This window comes from Drosophila miranda, chromosome 2 (genome assembly GCF_003369915.1).
Source record: "Drosophila miranda strain MSH22 chromosome 2, D.miranda_PacBio2.1, whole genome shotgun sequence".
Classification (NCBI taxonomy): domain Eukaryota; kingdom Metazoa; phylum Arthropoda; class Insecta; order Diptera; family Drosophilidae; genus Drosophila; species Drosophila miranda.
Genome location: NC_046675.1, coordinates 29,543,845 through 29,556,956, shown reverse-complemented (window position 1 = coordinate 29,556,956; position 13,112 = coordinate 29,543,845). Strand labels below are relative to the sequence as shown.

Below are 13,112 nucleotides of genomic sequence, written 5' to 3'. Positions count from 1 at the left end.
GTGTATATAGTTTTTGTCATAAAATCTTTTATGTTTTCTGCTTGTTTTATATTTATTAGCTAAATTGTTTTGTTAACATCTTTTGCGTTCAACGAAAGTACATAAATATCATACATACAAATAAATTAAATTAACAAAGGATATTGTGGCTTTGGTTTTTCCTTGTTTCTAGCTGGTAAGGTATTTGCCTTAGTGTTTTCTAATTAAAATTTTAGTTTTAAAAGCATGAGATTTGAGTGTTTCATGTTGTGATCTATTTGTGCGGGCATCTGGCAATGAAACCACAAAAGGGTCTTACAAATTATACACAATCTTTGGTTTTTTTTTATTGACTAGCTGAATCTGTGACAAGACGAATCTCTGATCCATTTTTGAGGCGGGGCGGGGGATAATTGAGCTTGACTTATTCCGGGGGCGTTTTGTTTCCATTCTGCCAATAGGCAGAACAAATACATACATACATATGAAGAATGGAGGGAGGGTCCTTTGCCTAGGTTAACTAACACTCTCTACATTTTTAGTATGCTTTCCCTTTTCTTTTCTTGTTGTTGTTTGCTATATGCTAGTTTTTATATAAAGTATTTGTTTATTAAAGTACACACATCGTCTAGACTTTATTGTGGGTTTGCTGTTGTTTTTCTACTGGGGTTTCTCTTATTGTTTAATAAACTATTTCTTTTTTGAGTTTTTTTTTAATGGATCTCAAGCGTAATTTACATGATTTCTCCTGGTTGTTTTTTGTGACTAGAATTTGTGTAAAGATTCGAGTTATTATGTAACTATTTTAACTAGTTTTTAGATTATTTTTCCACACTTACAATTTTTAGTTTGTTTTTTAACTTGTTTTTATACAAAAAAAATGGCATCTTAAAAATTGTGAAAATTATTTTCAAGTTTTACATCAAAGTTTTTGAAGCTTTTTGTTGTCTCTCTTTTTATATTGGTTCCAATTGATGCTTAAATGTTAGCAATTCTTGTATATAAAACCATGTGTGTGTATGCTCTCTATCATAAATCTTATCATAAGTATAATTAAATATCATATAAACTACTCAAGTTTTTTGTTTTTACGGATTTCACTTTTCATCTCATCTAAGTTTCTGTGTATGTTTTTTTTCGGGGCATATGAGCAAGTCTCGACTGCCTACTGCAATTTCAATCTTTATCTACCATTCATTATCATTCTTTTTGGTTGTATATTGCTAAACTTTGCGCTTGTTTGTAAGTACTAAATGTATAAATGTTTTTTGTTTTGTTTTGTTTGTTTGTGACCTGTTCGGTTTGTTGTTCTTACTAATCATAAGTTACTGGACGACACAGTGAGAAAACGAAGACGATGGCATACCACACTTCGGTGAAATAGAGGGCTATCTGCAGCGTACAGAGGCAGTACTCCAGGCGCAGTCGGTAGGTTTGTAGCAGCAGCAGATAGGAGACACCGAGGAAGCAGGGAGCAGTCATAAAGACCGACAATATGGCTGACCAACCTGTGAAATAAACAGAGAAAATTTCGACATTAAAATGTTGTTTTTATTGATAACAAATGACTAAAATTAGAAGAGATCACACAACGACAGAGAGATATCTCTACAGTTCTACCTCGATCGGCCAACGAACTCTTGCGTCCCATTATCAGGCGTATCGACTCCAATAGAATGAATGAAACCATCACCGCCGAATCCATGGCCAGGGTATGCCCCGTATAGCTCAGATTGATGGCCTTCAGCAGACCCATCGCCATCTCGCAGCAGGCGAACATCCCAAAGTAAAAGGAGTTTAAGTAGATTAAAACTTCGTAGTTCATGCTGGGATTGGGCTGCTTCGGCACCAGTGGCGGCGGTCGCTTTGGCGGCATCCTGTTAACAACTTTTGCACCTCTCGATCTTCAATTTGATGGCAAAATTCCTGCCCGAGATCGCTGCGCACGGTGTTGCTCACGTTGGGCGCTATATTAATAGACTGTGGTGGGAACCTGCCTCTGCGTTAGATCTTGCAGCGGGCAGTCGAGCACGGTTTGTAGCTGCGAAATTTGAATAATGTGCTGCTTTTGGCTTGTCGTTGTCGCCGTTTTAGTGGCTTTCTCTGGCGTTGTTTGGGCCAGAGATGATCTACAGATGCACTGCCCCGGGCTACATGAAAGTGTCAGAATAGATTAACTAATCCCTGGCCCAAAAGAAGGGGCTAATTGGGGGCCAAAGACCGAACAGCCGAAAGCATCATCCGAGAGACCGCGTAGTAGTAGTATCCCTCTGGTAGTCTCAATCTCTCATCGATAGTCTGGCCGACCGAAGGTGTCCGTCCCGCCGTATATATTACATTTGAATTAGAAGTGTGCATTGCACCTAGGGGACACGAGCACTGAGCACTGCAGTTCGTATATAATTTTAGACCATCATAAGCGTATAAAAATACCAACAACGAGCGCGTACGTCGAGCAGCAGGGAGGCGATGGCGACAAAAGGCCAGACAAAAGAATGCAAACAAGAAATTCAAATTAAATGCAGCTTTGCTTTTGATAGAATCGGACGCGTCGGTCGCGTTGTACTGTCGCGAATAAGATCTGTATCTCTGTGCGCGACGCCTTATATAATTTGAAAAGCAGTTACCTTAATGGAAGGAAGCCTCCTCTGACCGAATCCGAATGTGTGCGTGGGTTGTTTGGTTCGTTTCGGAGCGGAGTGCAGCGTGCCAGTCGATCATTCGGTTTGTGGTTTATGGAAACAGGGCACACACAGCAATACGCCAGCGTATCTGTTGTATTGGTGGCAATATCTCTGTTACTTTATTTGCTAGTCGCTAGAGTAGAGGAGTCCTTAAAGTGGTCTAGTGTCTGATAGAGTAGTGCCAGGAGAAAGTCTCGTCTCGTCTTCGTCGTCGCTCTACCTCGGCTGCCGCCCCTTCCTCTAGCAGTGCTAGTTCTAGCGCTAGTGCTGATGTTGATGGTGATGCTGATGATGGCTTGGTCGTGGTACATCAACTGCTAGGTGTATGTTACGGGTCGACACATTGTACAAATGAATATGCTGGCATAGACTAGTTCAGCACCTTGTAGGGTGATCATTAAGGCACTCAGAATCATTTCGAGTTTGAGAACATAGGTTTGAAAACAACACAAATATATAACAATAGCAAGACTGGGCAGTGTTAATATTACGGATGCGGTTGCTTGCCATCCTGCAAAAGAAAGAAAGAAACATATAATAGAATAGATTAGTAGCGGAATATGTTTTCTCTGTCGTGACGCCTTCCGCCATTAACAGATTACATTTTTCATCTGCATCATGACCATAATTACGCATACGCCACTAGGGCCGGGGGAGGGGATGAGTACATATACCACGAAACGAAACGTTTATGGCCGGCTGACGTTTGCAAGCAAATGGCAGGGGAATGTGTAATGTGGGGAGGGGTTGGCTCTTGTTTATGACAATGACGAAGCCGTCATCCATAACTTTGCAGTGTCATCGTCAGAACTCTTGCTAGGATTTCTTTAGAAAGGCAGTAGACTACTCACCACGATCGCTGAGACTGCTCTTGCGGCCAAAGACAATGCGTAGGGTCTCAATGATGCACAGCGAGAGCAGTATGGACGCCTCCCGCGACAATACATTCTCGCCGTAGTTCAGGTTGATTGCCTTCAGCACGCCCACGCCCACCTCAAAGGCGGCGTACATGCCAAAATAGAATGAATTCAGATACATGAGTATCTCATAGATGAGGCTGGCGTTCATTGCGCTGCGGCGGCGGCGTCGGCGGCTGTTTTTCTCCTGGCCGCTGGCTGCTGCTCCACTCGGCGGGTAGAGGTCCTAGGGCTAGGGCAGGGGCAGAGATGCTGCTGCCCTTAACTGCTCGTCGTCACCGGCGCAGTTTGAAGCAGCTGTCTGGATGGGAGGGGCAATGCCAATATCCGTAGTGCTAGTCCTAATCCTAGTCCCAGTCTCTGAACCACTCGTCCTACGAAGCAGCAACAGCAGCAGGTGGCTTGCCTTCTAGCACGCGCACTTCCATATATCCATTTGTGTGATGTGGTGTATGGGCGCTGGGTGGCTGGGGACAGCGTTAATGGAGCTCTTGGTGTATTTTTAATTGTGTTCTCCTCCTCATATGTATATTTACTCGTATGGTAACTGCTGCTGCTGCTGCTGCTGCTGCTGCTGCTGCTGCTGCCCTCTTGCCGTTGCTATTGCTGTACTGGCCAGCGCGTCGGTTGCCAGGGGGTCAATGACAACTCTTTGCTAATATTAAGAATGTGCGTTCACATTTAGATGTAGCACACGGGGGGGGATATATTGTTGAGAAACATAGAACATGGAGCTTCTTATATAAAAACTTTTGGAAATTTATATGCTCTGCTCTGCACACGCACACAACAACAACAACAGCGACGGCAGCAGTTCTTTCGGTATGTACGCACACACACGCCAGGGGCCAATGGCCAACGAATTTGCACCATTAATAATATCCAAAATATATTTTAGACCTTTTATGGGATGTTGTTGCTGGGGAATTTTCTTTTCTTTGGATGATATGGTTTATTTTTGAACATGCTCTATGGAGTCTCATTTTCAAAATATACCGTAAATATACTGACGAAATATTTCCATTCAAATTCCATCATATTCCTCGATTTTGATGTTCGGTTCAATATTAATAACTAGCAAAGAAGCTTATCCCTTAACACATAATTTTATCCAATTAAAGAATCACTTTCCTACAACAATGGTTAATTTAAAGAACCTAGCTTTATTGCATTGTTTATAAAAAAGGTTTAAACAAAAAAGGTCAACAGCAATTTCCACAGAACTGCATTTACTTTACATGGTAATTACACGTTTCCTACACTTTTTCTACCCTTTGTAAAGTGATTATTAAAGGCGACAACTAGGGGGGAAATGTGTACATTTTAAAAATGTTGGCCGTCCGTTTTCCATATAATCTCCATGGAAGCGCCAGTGTGCAAAACTTCCGCTATCCACTTTCTTACATACCTTTTCTTCGACATTTAAAAAAAATTTAGATTTTGATGGCAGACGATCAAAAATTCGATTCTAATCACAAATTAGTATTCGTTGTGGCCTGGGACATGGCTTTTAAATTCATTTCTACATTATTTCTACATGATTGGATTATCACAACGAGGTTTTCAATAACGCGTCTTAAAAAAATACTGGAAAATACTATGAAAAGTATCACAATGCTCATGGTGTGTGAGCTAGACATGGTGTTAAACCTGGCAGTGTGACCGTGGATTTATTAATAAGGTAAACGGTCTGACCCTCAGAAATATACGGAAATAGACAGTCGCATTATCATAATATTCCGTAAATATACTGATAAAAAAACGAAATAGAGCTAAACCGCGTAAAAAATATTTCTTTTAAATTATTGTATATCCATATTGTCCTTCATCATTACCTACTTAAACATTAACGTGTACAGACTTTTCGACAATAGGTTAGCTAATCGTATTCTGTCTATGTCTAGTCACAACGAACTTGTTATCGAAGTGCTGTCGTTTCTGAATAATTTGTTTTGATTTTACTTTATTTAAATTTGGTTGAATTTAATTTTTGTCACGATGTCTGCAGATCAAATCCAGTACTCAGAGAAGTATTTTGATGACAAATTCGAGTACAGGTGAGTGCGCGCAAAAAAAAACACCATGTAATGACTTTGTTAACAATTGCGTTTTTGCCCCCGAAACCGCAGGCATGTTATTCTGCCTTTAGATTTGGCCAAGCATGTGCCCAAGGCGCATCTGATGACTGAAACGGAGTGGCGCAATCTTGGAGTACAGCAGAGTCCCGGCTGGGTCCATTACATGATGCACGTACCAGAGCCCCATGTGATTCTGTTCCGCCGCAAACGCGTCGAGGAAGAGAACGCGTCGCAGGTGTCGTCGCAACAAGCGGCAGCCTGTGTATAAAGCCAGACATAAACGCACCCACCAACTCACACAAGTAATCCATAAGACAGGTTTATCAGAACATCCTGATGTAAAATAAGTATAACCCATTGCTTTAAGAGTATTGCAGCTGATCAAGTTCAAACCTCGAAAAAATTTTGTGTTTAAACGTTTCTGTTAATTTCATTTAAGTTTATTTACCTAAAATACAAATCAAATGTACGCCATGTGTACGAACAGTTTAAAAGCAGTAGTAGTATTGTACATTTAAAGCTAGTTATAACAACGCCAGACGGCCGGCACCAGATGATCGGTCCAGCTCAAGTAGCTGAGATCGCAATTCCTCTTTGCATAATACTCCATGGCATAGAGAGAGATTAGGATCCCATTGCCCAGGATGAGGGAAAACCAAAGAAACATGTTTCCCAGCACTTTTGGGGCACTTCGCATTAGATACACTAAAGCGACGCCCACAACACCGAAGAGGAAGAACATTACGGGGAAGAACATTTGCAAGGCGAAACCCAACACCTGCTCGTGCACCAGAGCCGAGATCATGAACACCGACAACGACGCGGCCACCTTGGAGCCTTTGAAGACGTGCGTGTACATGTCCTTGTATACGTACTCGTACAGCCAATCGTGCACTACCACATTCCAGTTGCGGTAGTAGGCGTCGTAGGTGTGCGATGTCCACCAATCCTTGTAGAACATGCGATCACCAAAGCGCAGCAGCTCCGCCGTGAAATTCAGCCATGAGTGCAGGATCAGGTAGAAGCCACACAGGAAAATCACTGCACTGGGCAGCATCATGCCAAAGAGCTTCAGTATCAGCTGCGATGGGCCCATCCCCTCCTTGCCGAATTCTCCGAAGTGCTCGTGTATGTGACGCTCGTGGATAAAGGCGTAAAGGAAAGCTACCGCCACCACCTCCAGGAATCTGTTAAGGGCAAACTTCCAGCGTATGTGCGAGGTACGTGGATACCTGTCCCGGTAGATCAACGTGGGGGCGAAGAGATAGTACACATAGCTTCGCACAGGTGGCACAAATGGTCGTTCTCCCAACGCAGCCTCCTTGTCGTCATCTGTCTTCTCCTTCCCCGCTAGCACTCGGGGTGCATTGTATCGAATGAAGGCATGCATCTTCATTAGCAGGCGAGTGCTCTCCAGAAGCAGGATGCAGGCGCTAACAAAGGGTAGGCCAAACTTAAGGCAGAGCGAGGAGGACACAAAGCAAAATACCAGCTGGGAGCTGATGTACATAATCAGGCAACTGTGCGACCAGAATCGTTGAAGAGAACCTGCCAAACGGAAAGATCAGGTGGGTGCTTTCTGCTGTATTCCCTCTAATACTTACTATGCTGCTTTAGCTTATGTCTGACCAAAGCCCAGCCCTGGAAGGCGTAGTACAGCGCCAGGACAAAGACATGCTCAAGGAGCCACACACCAAAGACCCAGTGCAAGCGTTTCAGTCCGCCCCGAAACGTGCCCAGGCCCAGATCGATGCGCCCCATCACAAAGTAGTCGTAGAAGATCACATTAAGCAAAAACATGATCAGAATAATGTAGAAGATGTGATAGATGGTGCGCATGTGCTCCACCTGGAGCAGTGTGGTCAGGTACGATTCCCGCGCCACGAATACCTTGTCGGGCAATTGGCGTCGCTGCGGTCGCTTCTGTCCTTGGTGCGGCGCCGGCGTTTTAGTCCCATTTGCATGACCATTTGGACTGTCACCTACGTCGCTGGCTGCGGTGGCTGGAACTTTTGGATTGGACATGCGATTATGCCAAGTATTGTTTCGGCTTACTGCCCCATTGGGGCTGTCGAACTTGCGAAATTCGTGGGCGCGCAGCTCACGCTGTCGCATATCCTGGAGCACATCCTCGACCATGCAGGACAGGCGCTGCTCAAAGTCTTGCAGCATTGTCGATTGGAATTTTTGCAATTTTTCGCGCACAAAATTGAGTTCGGTCAGTTCTGCCGCGCCCCTGCGCTGCTGCTGCTGCTGCTGCTGTATCCCGTCGGCCATGGCTTTGTTTGAGGTTTTGTGCGCTTAGCCTTTGTTCCTTTGTTAGTCCTTAGTAATCTTTACTAAGTTTTTTATATCCGCGTTACTCAATTAATTGTATTCTTATTGCGACTGTCCCGTGGGACGTCAGTTTGCACAATGTCCGCGTCGAGGCATCCGAGACGACGCACTTGGCTTCGGATTCTCCGCCTCCAAAGCTTACGCGACGTTGTTTTCAAATTCACGAAGATAACGGCGCTTGGCTGAATGGCTAAGGCAGAGGCGTGGGTAAAGGGGGACGGAATTCTGCTCTACTCTATTGTATTAACATGAACATAATGGTGGAAATTATTACTTGCAATATTTAATAAAGAGTGTTAATAAAGGGTGTTGACCCCCCCTCACATTATTTGCCGTACCCCACTGCTTGCTTAGACTAAGACTTACTCTCCTGCTCTCTCCCTCGCCTCCTTCACTCTACATTACATTTAGCGCTCTTGCAAGAGGTGTGCGCTCTCCCACTCGTGTTGCCATGTGTTAAACGCTCAACAATTGGAAATTGTAGTTACATTCCTTTTGATATCTCGTGCATTAGGCGAGACGATTAGCTGTCAACGGTACTTTAATCAATCCAGAGGCAGATTCTGATGTGGGCCTCTATTCAACGCCACTGATAAGCCATTTTGTTCATTGGCCTCGCACAGGGGCAGCAGCAGTGGCAAGTCCGAGTGCACTTGCACTCAAATGGTTTACATGACGCCGAGCTCCCACGAGCCCATTTCAGGGTGCACCGTGGGACCAAGTGCATGAAAAGGTTGTACTATATGTACTTACGAAAGCCATAAAAAAGGTCTTCCATTCTCCAGTACATTGATTGCTTGTCGTCCATTGATATCTCTGGCAAAGTTTATGTTTTGTATTGATACGATCTAATAAAACAATTTAGATTAGAAGGTACATATTTCGTCTTTAATCCGAATGGGGGAGCAGGTACACCTGTCGACATGGTATAAGAATGAGTATCATATGTCTTAATCTAGAAAAATGTGTCATACAATGTGGCAATGGTACTAATTGGAAATTCAGCAAGTAATTACTCACTTCGGCTCGGATATCGTACTAGTCTGAGTTCGGATGTCCGAAAGCAATAGATTTTATTAATAAAAATATTATCAATTCATTTTGCTATCATGTCACATTATTTTTCCTTATTTTCTCCAGTTCTTTGTATATTATCATATTTTTAATTATTAAATTTGTTATAAAAGATAAAAACACACCGAAAATTTGAGATACATGCATGTATGTATGTGTATGTTTTTGAGCTGCATCAAATATGCCCCAAAATTGGGGAAAATAAGAAGGGATATGTGTTTGTATTGCGGGTGTATTTTTGGCATATTTAATTGCAAATATTTACGACGAGCGGGTAAGTATATAGATAGATACGTATCCATATGTATATATGAGTGGAACAAAAACAAATACAGGCGCATAAACATAATGTTTTGATAGCGAAAAATGAGCCAAAATTAAAGCTCACGGCCATGAGGTCCTGCGGTTAGCAGGATGCACAACCATCTATACCTAAATATGATTGTGTGTGCGTGTGAGTGTGTGCTTGTTGGAAATAATATTAATGCCGTGCAGACGCAATAACCGAAAATATATATTATTTATGCGAAATAAACAGCAGCGACAAGAAAAACTCGACGACCCGACCGCCCACAAACCCCCAAAACCACCCAAAACCACCCGAAACATAAACCAAATATGAAATTAATGCAAAACTGACAAAAGCAGCGTGAGTACGAAAGAAACAACTAGAAAATGGAGAGTGTAATATATGAAAATAGGAATAATAAAAGCTGTGCTTTTGCCTGTGCCAGCGTCAGGACCGGACCTCGTAAAGGCCATACCATATACCATATAGAAAATGCCATATCTAGAAGAAGGCATATTCATAAACCTCCTGACTGAAAGCAAACCATTATGGAGAAACCGAAACCGAAAGATCTTGGCCTCGGGATAGTATAAGACAAGCGTACACATAAAAAGACATTTTTATTGCCTGCCCCGAAAAGAAAGGAACAAAAGAAAAGCAAAGCAAAGCACACAAAAAAGGAGAAGGGAGAATGGGGGGAGAGAGAGCCAAAAAAGGCCACAAAAATAATATGCGACCGCATAAAAATCTATATAATTCATAAACCCGCAATGGGAGGAAGGTCGGGACGGAACGGCATGAACCGGACACGTACTCCGCTCTGTGGCGGCCATATTGGGTCATAAAAAGCACTCACACACACCACTACACCAACACAAACATCCACACACACACAAGAGGCAACATAAAAGCCACGGCCACAGAGCGGCGGAGGAAAAAAGTGACAGCAGCAGCAACAGAAAAAAATTTTTATGATGCTGCCTGCGCAAAAGTTTTGTGAAGCAGAAACATATAAAAAATGTTGCATATTTTTGGGCATGTGGGAATTCCCTTTCCGCTTTCCACGGTTATTGTATGTGTGTGTGTGTGTGTTTGTATTTCTGTTTTGTCATTTCCGTTATTTGGCTGCCGGCGTTGCTGTTGCTGTTGTGCTGTTTCTGGTTTATAGGCACACCATTTTGTGTGCTGTGTGCCCTGAAACTCTGAACAAGAAAAAAAGAAAAGAATGAAATTAGAAATGGCGCATTTTTGTAATTTACTAAAAAGCCATATAAAACGCAGTGAAAATGTAGGGGGAACTATAAAATGAATGAATGGATGTACATAAGCTATGATTGGGGGTATTAAATGGATGTGGGAATGGAGTAGAGAGTCGGAGCTGCATTAGGAGAGATTCATTAGAAGGGGAATTAGTGCTGAATACAGTGTAAGATTGTTACGAGTACGTATAAAATTCCCTAGATTTCCGTAGAAAAATTTAAGTTATACCGCTCTTAATTGCTAGTGGATTCTGCATTCAATTGATTATGGAATGGTATTTAATTTTCGCATTTACTTGAGCTCAACGGATGTGGATCTCCCTCTCCCGAAATCGTATCCATTTTCTCCATCGAACTAAGTCTTCACCGCTTCAAAGCCCAACTGACGTCTGGCCATAGGAACCACCCGCCATATGGAAGAGCTGCCAGGAAGGCTGTACATCCCTGGTCCGATCTGGCAGGACTCTGGCTTTGGCTCATTTCCTGGTGCTTTTTGGCAACCAAACGTTATTAGCGTCTCGCACATGGCTCCGGCAACCATGTTGGGGGCGTTGGAGGCGTTGGAGGCGTGCCTGGTGGCACACGTTTGCAAAATAAACGAAAGCTGCTGCGCCTGCCACACAGCACACACGAGAGGAACAGGAACAGGAACAGGAACAGGGCTCGCCAGCACAGAGGGCTCATAAAAATATGCTAGAAATTGGTTTGGCACAAGGGCACAAAAAGAAGGCAACAGCGCCGAGCGAGAAGGGAAAAAGAAAGAACTCGGAGCAATATTTAATGTCGCCAACGATGTCAACGGGGAGATTGAACCCCAAAATGGGAGAGTGGGTGGCAGGGAAAGGAAAAAAGTACGACGAGCATGGCGACGGCGATGGCTGGGACGACGACGATTCCGTTCGCTTTTGATTGTTTTGCAAACAAAGCGAAACAGTTTCGTAGCACAGCACAGAGCCATCCACATCCACCCACCACTTCTACCCCACTTTCATCCACTTCTCCCCCACACAAAAACACACACCCACACACACAGAGATACATTTCCCACCCCTCACACAGATACTTTTTGTGCTTGTCCTTTTTTGCCCACTTAAACAAAACAAAAGAGAACGAAGGAAAACAAAATAAAACGAACGAAACGGGGAAAAAAAAAAGAAAAAACGTTGGCAACGTTTTTTCCGAGGGTGGATTTTCATTTTGTATGGTTCATGATTTCCAACTTTATTTTCGCTCCCCCAATCGCTGCCCACCCAATCCTCCCTCCCCATCCCCCCTGGCTATAGCCCTCTCTTTTGCTCCTCATATTTGTGTGGATTTTTTTTAGCATTACATTATTTGGAAATTTATGCGGGGTGGCAGGCAGTCGGGCAGGCAGGCGGCCATCCCAGCGACTCATTCCCCTGCTTTCCCTCGGTCTCCTCATCGATTTTTTGTGCTTCGTTCGGGGTTCGTTCGCGGAGGGGAGGGGAGGAGCGATTTTTTATGTAGATTGGGCCATTATGTGGAATTAGTTTTTGTGAGGTTCGCTGCTGATAAAAATGGCGCTGGGTCTGGCATCGAATGCTGTTATTGGCTGGATGCTAAGCGGAGATCTAGAGGTTCTGGAAAGCACACATTTTAGGGAGAAAAGGATTTCAATTAAAAAATCATCAATAGTTAGTAAAATTCTATACAGATGTATGTTGAATCGACTAATCGAACAGTGTGTACCCCATACTTCCGCTTCCACCCAAAGCTTTTCCAATGTTTCGATCTTGTGCACATAGTTTGTTGGGATAGTTCAAATTTCAAAATCCTGAGAAATCGTAAATAAAGAAGATCTGTCAATTAAAATGTTTGCTTTCGACATTTAAAGCATTCCATTACTCATCACTTTTCCCCTCAATCAGATGAGCATTTAATGTGTACATTTTTCATGGAAACCAAGAAGCATTTCTCATGTGTATCAGTGTAAGCTAACAAAAGATCTCGAAGTACCCCCAAAAATACAAATAGTTTTTAAATTTGAAACTTATTTGCGATTGGGATTATTGAAGCGACGATTACCAGAAGTCAATTTTTATATTTGCTCATTTTTCGAGCTCTAAAAATGCTGATAGTGAAACAAAGGCGAGAGAAAGTCGATGCAGAGTGTGGACAGGCGCTGATAAAAACTAATCTGGAAAACCCAGTGGTAAATAGATTTTATTTCAGTGATTTTTATGCTTGAATTTTCCCAATGATTGTGTGGAAAATATTCCGCTGAATTCGATTCTCAGCCAGACAATAACCGATTCCCCATTTTGAGCCACTCAAGTGTTCACCCCCAGGCCCCAATCCCAGAGTAAAACCTCCCATAATGCTATATGGAAGGAAGAAAAAAAACAAGCAAATGGGATGCCAAATAATGGGAACGTGAACTGCATGAATGTACGACTATGTGCGATAGAGAAAGCAGGGGCGTTGTTTAGAAGAGGGTTTAGGGATTTACTAATGGAAAGCTTGAGGATTGTGGA

General features: G+C 43.0%; 4 protein-coding genes across 5 annotated transcripts; 1 reads left to right on the top strand and 3 right to left on the bottom strand.

Moving 5' to 3' along the window:
- Nucleotides 1-33: 33 nt before the first annotated feature.
- LOC108155022 (transmembrane protein 216) lies at nucleotides 34-2,690 on the bottom strand. The gene is made up of 2 exons (XM_017285577.2): nucleotides 1,600-2,690; nucleotides 34-1,487 (listed from the first exon to the last, which is right to left on the bottom strand). The coding sequence occupies exons 1-2, from the start codon at nucleotides 1,853-1,855 to the stop codon at nucleotides 1,294-1,296; spliced, it is 450 nt and encodes a 149-aa protein (XP_017141066.1). The 5' UTR covers nucleotides 1,856-2,690; the 3' UTR covers nucleotides 34-1,293.
- Nucleotides 2,691-2,793: 103 nt separating this feature from the next.
- LOC108155023 lies at nucleotides 2,794-4,696 on the bottom strand. Of its 2 annotated transcripts, XM_017285578.2 has the most exons (3): nucleotides 4,117-4,696; nucleotides 3,515-4,047; nucleotides 2,794-3,174 (listed from the first exon to the last, which is right to left on the bottom strand). In XM_017285578.2, exons 2-3 carry the CDS (start codon nucleotides 3,729-3,731, stop codon nucleotides 2,981-2,983), a joined length of 411 nt encoding a protein of 136 aa, XP_017141067.1. In that variant the 5' UTR covers nucleotides 3,732-4,047; nucleotides 4,117-4,696; the 3' UTR covers nucleotides 2,794-2,980. The 2 variants fall into 2 exon arrangements, with proteins under 2 accessions (XP_017141067.1, XP_033245090.1); XM_033389199.1 differs by having other exon boundaries at nucleotides 3,515-4,696.
- A 582-nt stretch (nucleotides 4,697-5,278) lies between these two features.
- Nucleotides 5,279-6,152, top strand: LOC108155024 (cyclin-dependent kinases regulatory subunit). The gene is made up of 2 exons (XM_017285579.2): nucleotides 5,279-5,637; nucleotides 5,710-6,152. The coding sequence occupies exons 1-2, from the start codon at nucleotides 5,579-5,581 to the stop codon at nucleotides 5,924-5,926; spliced, it is 276 nt and encodes a 91-aa protein (XP_017141068.1). The 5' UTR covers nucleotides 5,279-5,578; the 3' UTR covers nucleotides 5,927-6,152.
- Nucleotides 6,081-8,586, bottom strand: LOC108155015 (sterol O-acyltransferase 1). Its single transcript, XM_017285567.2, has 2 exons — nucleotides 7,263-8,586; nucleotides 6,081-7,206 (listed from the first exon to the last, which is right to left on the bottom strand). The coding sequence occupies exons 1-2, from the start codon at nucleotides 7,933-7,935 to the stop codon at nucleotides 6,179-6,181; spliced, it is 1,701 nt and encodes a 566-aa protein (XP_017141056.1). The 5' UTR covers nucleotides 7,936-8,586; the 3' UTR covers nucleotides 6,081-6,178.
- Nucleotides 8,587-13,112: the final 4,526 nt, after the last annotated feature.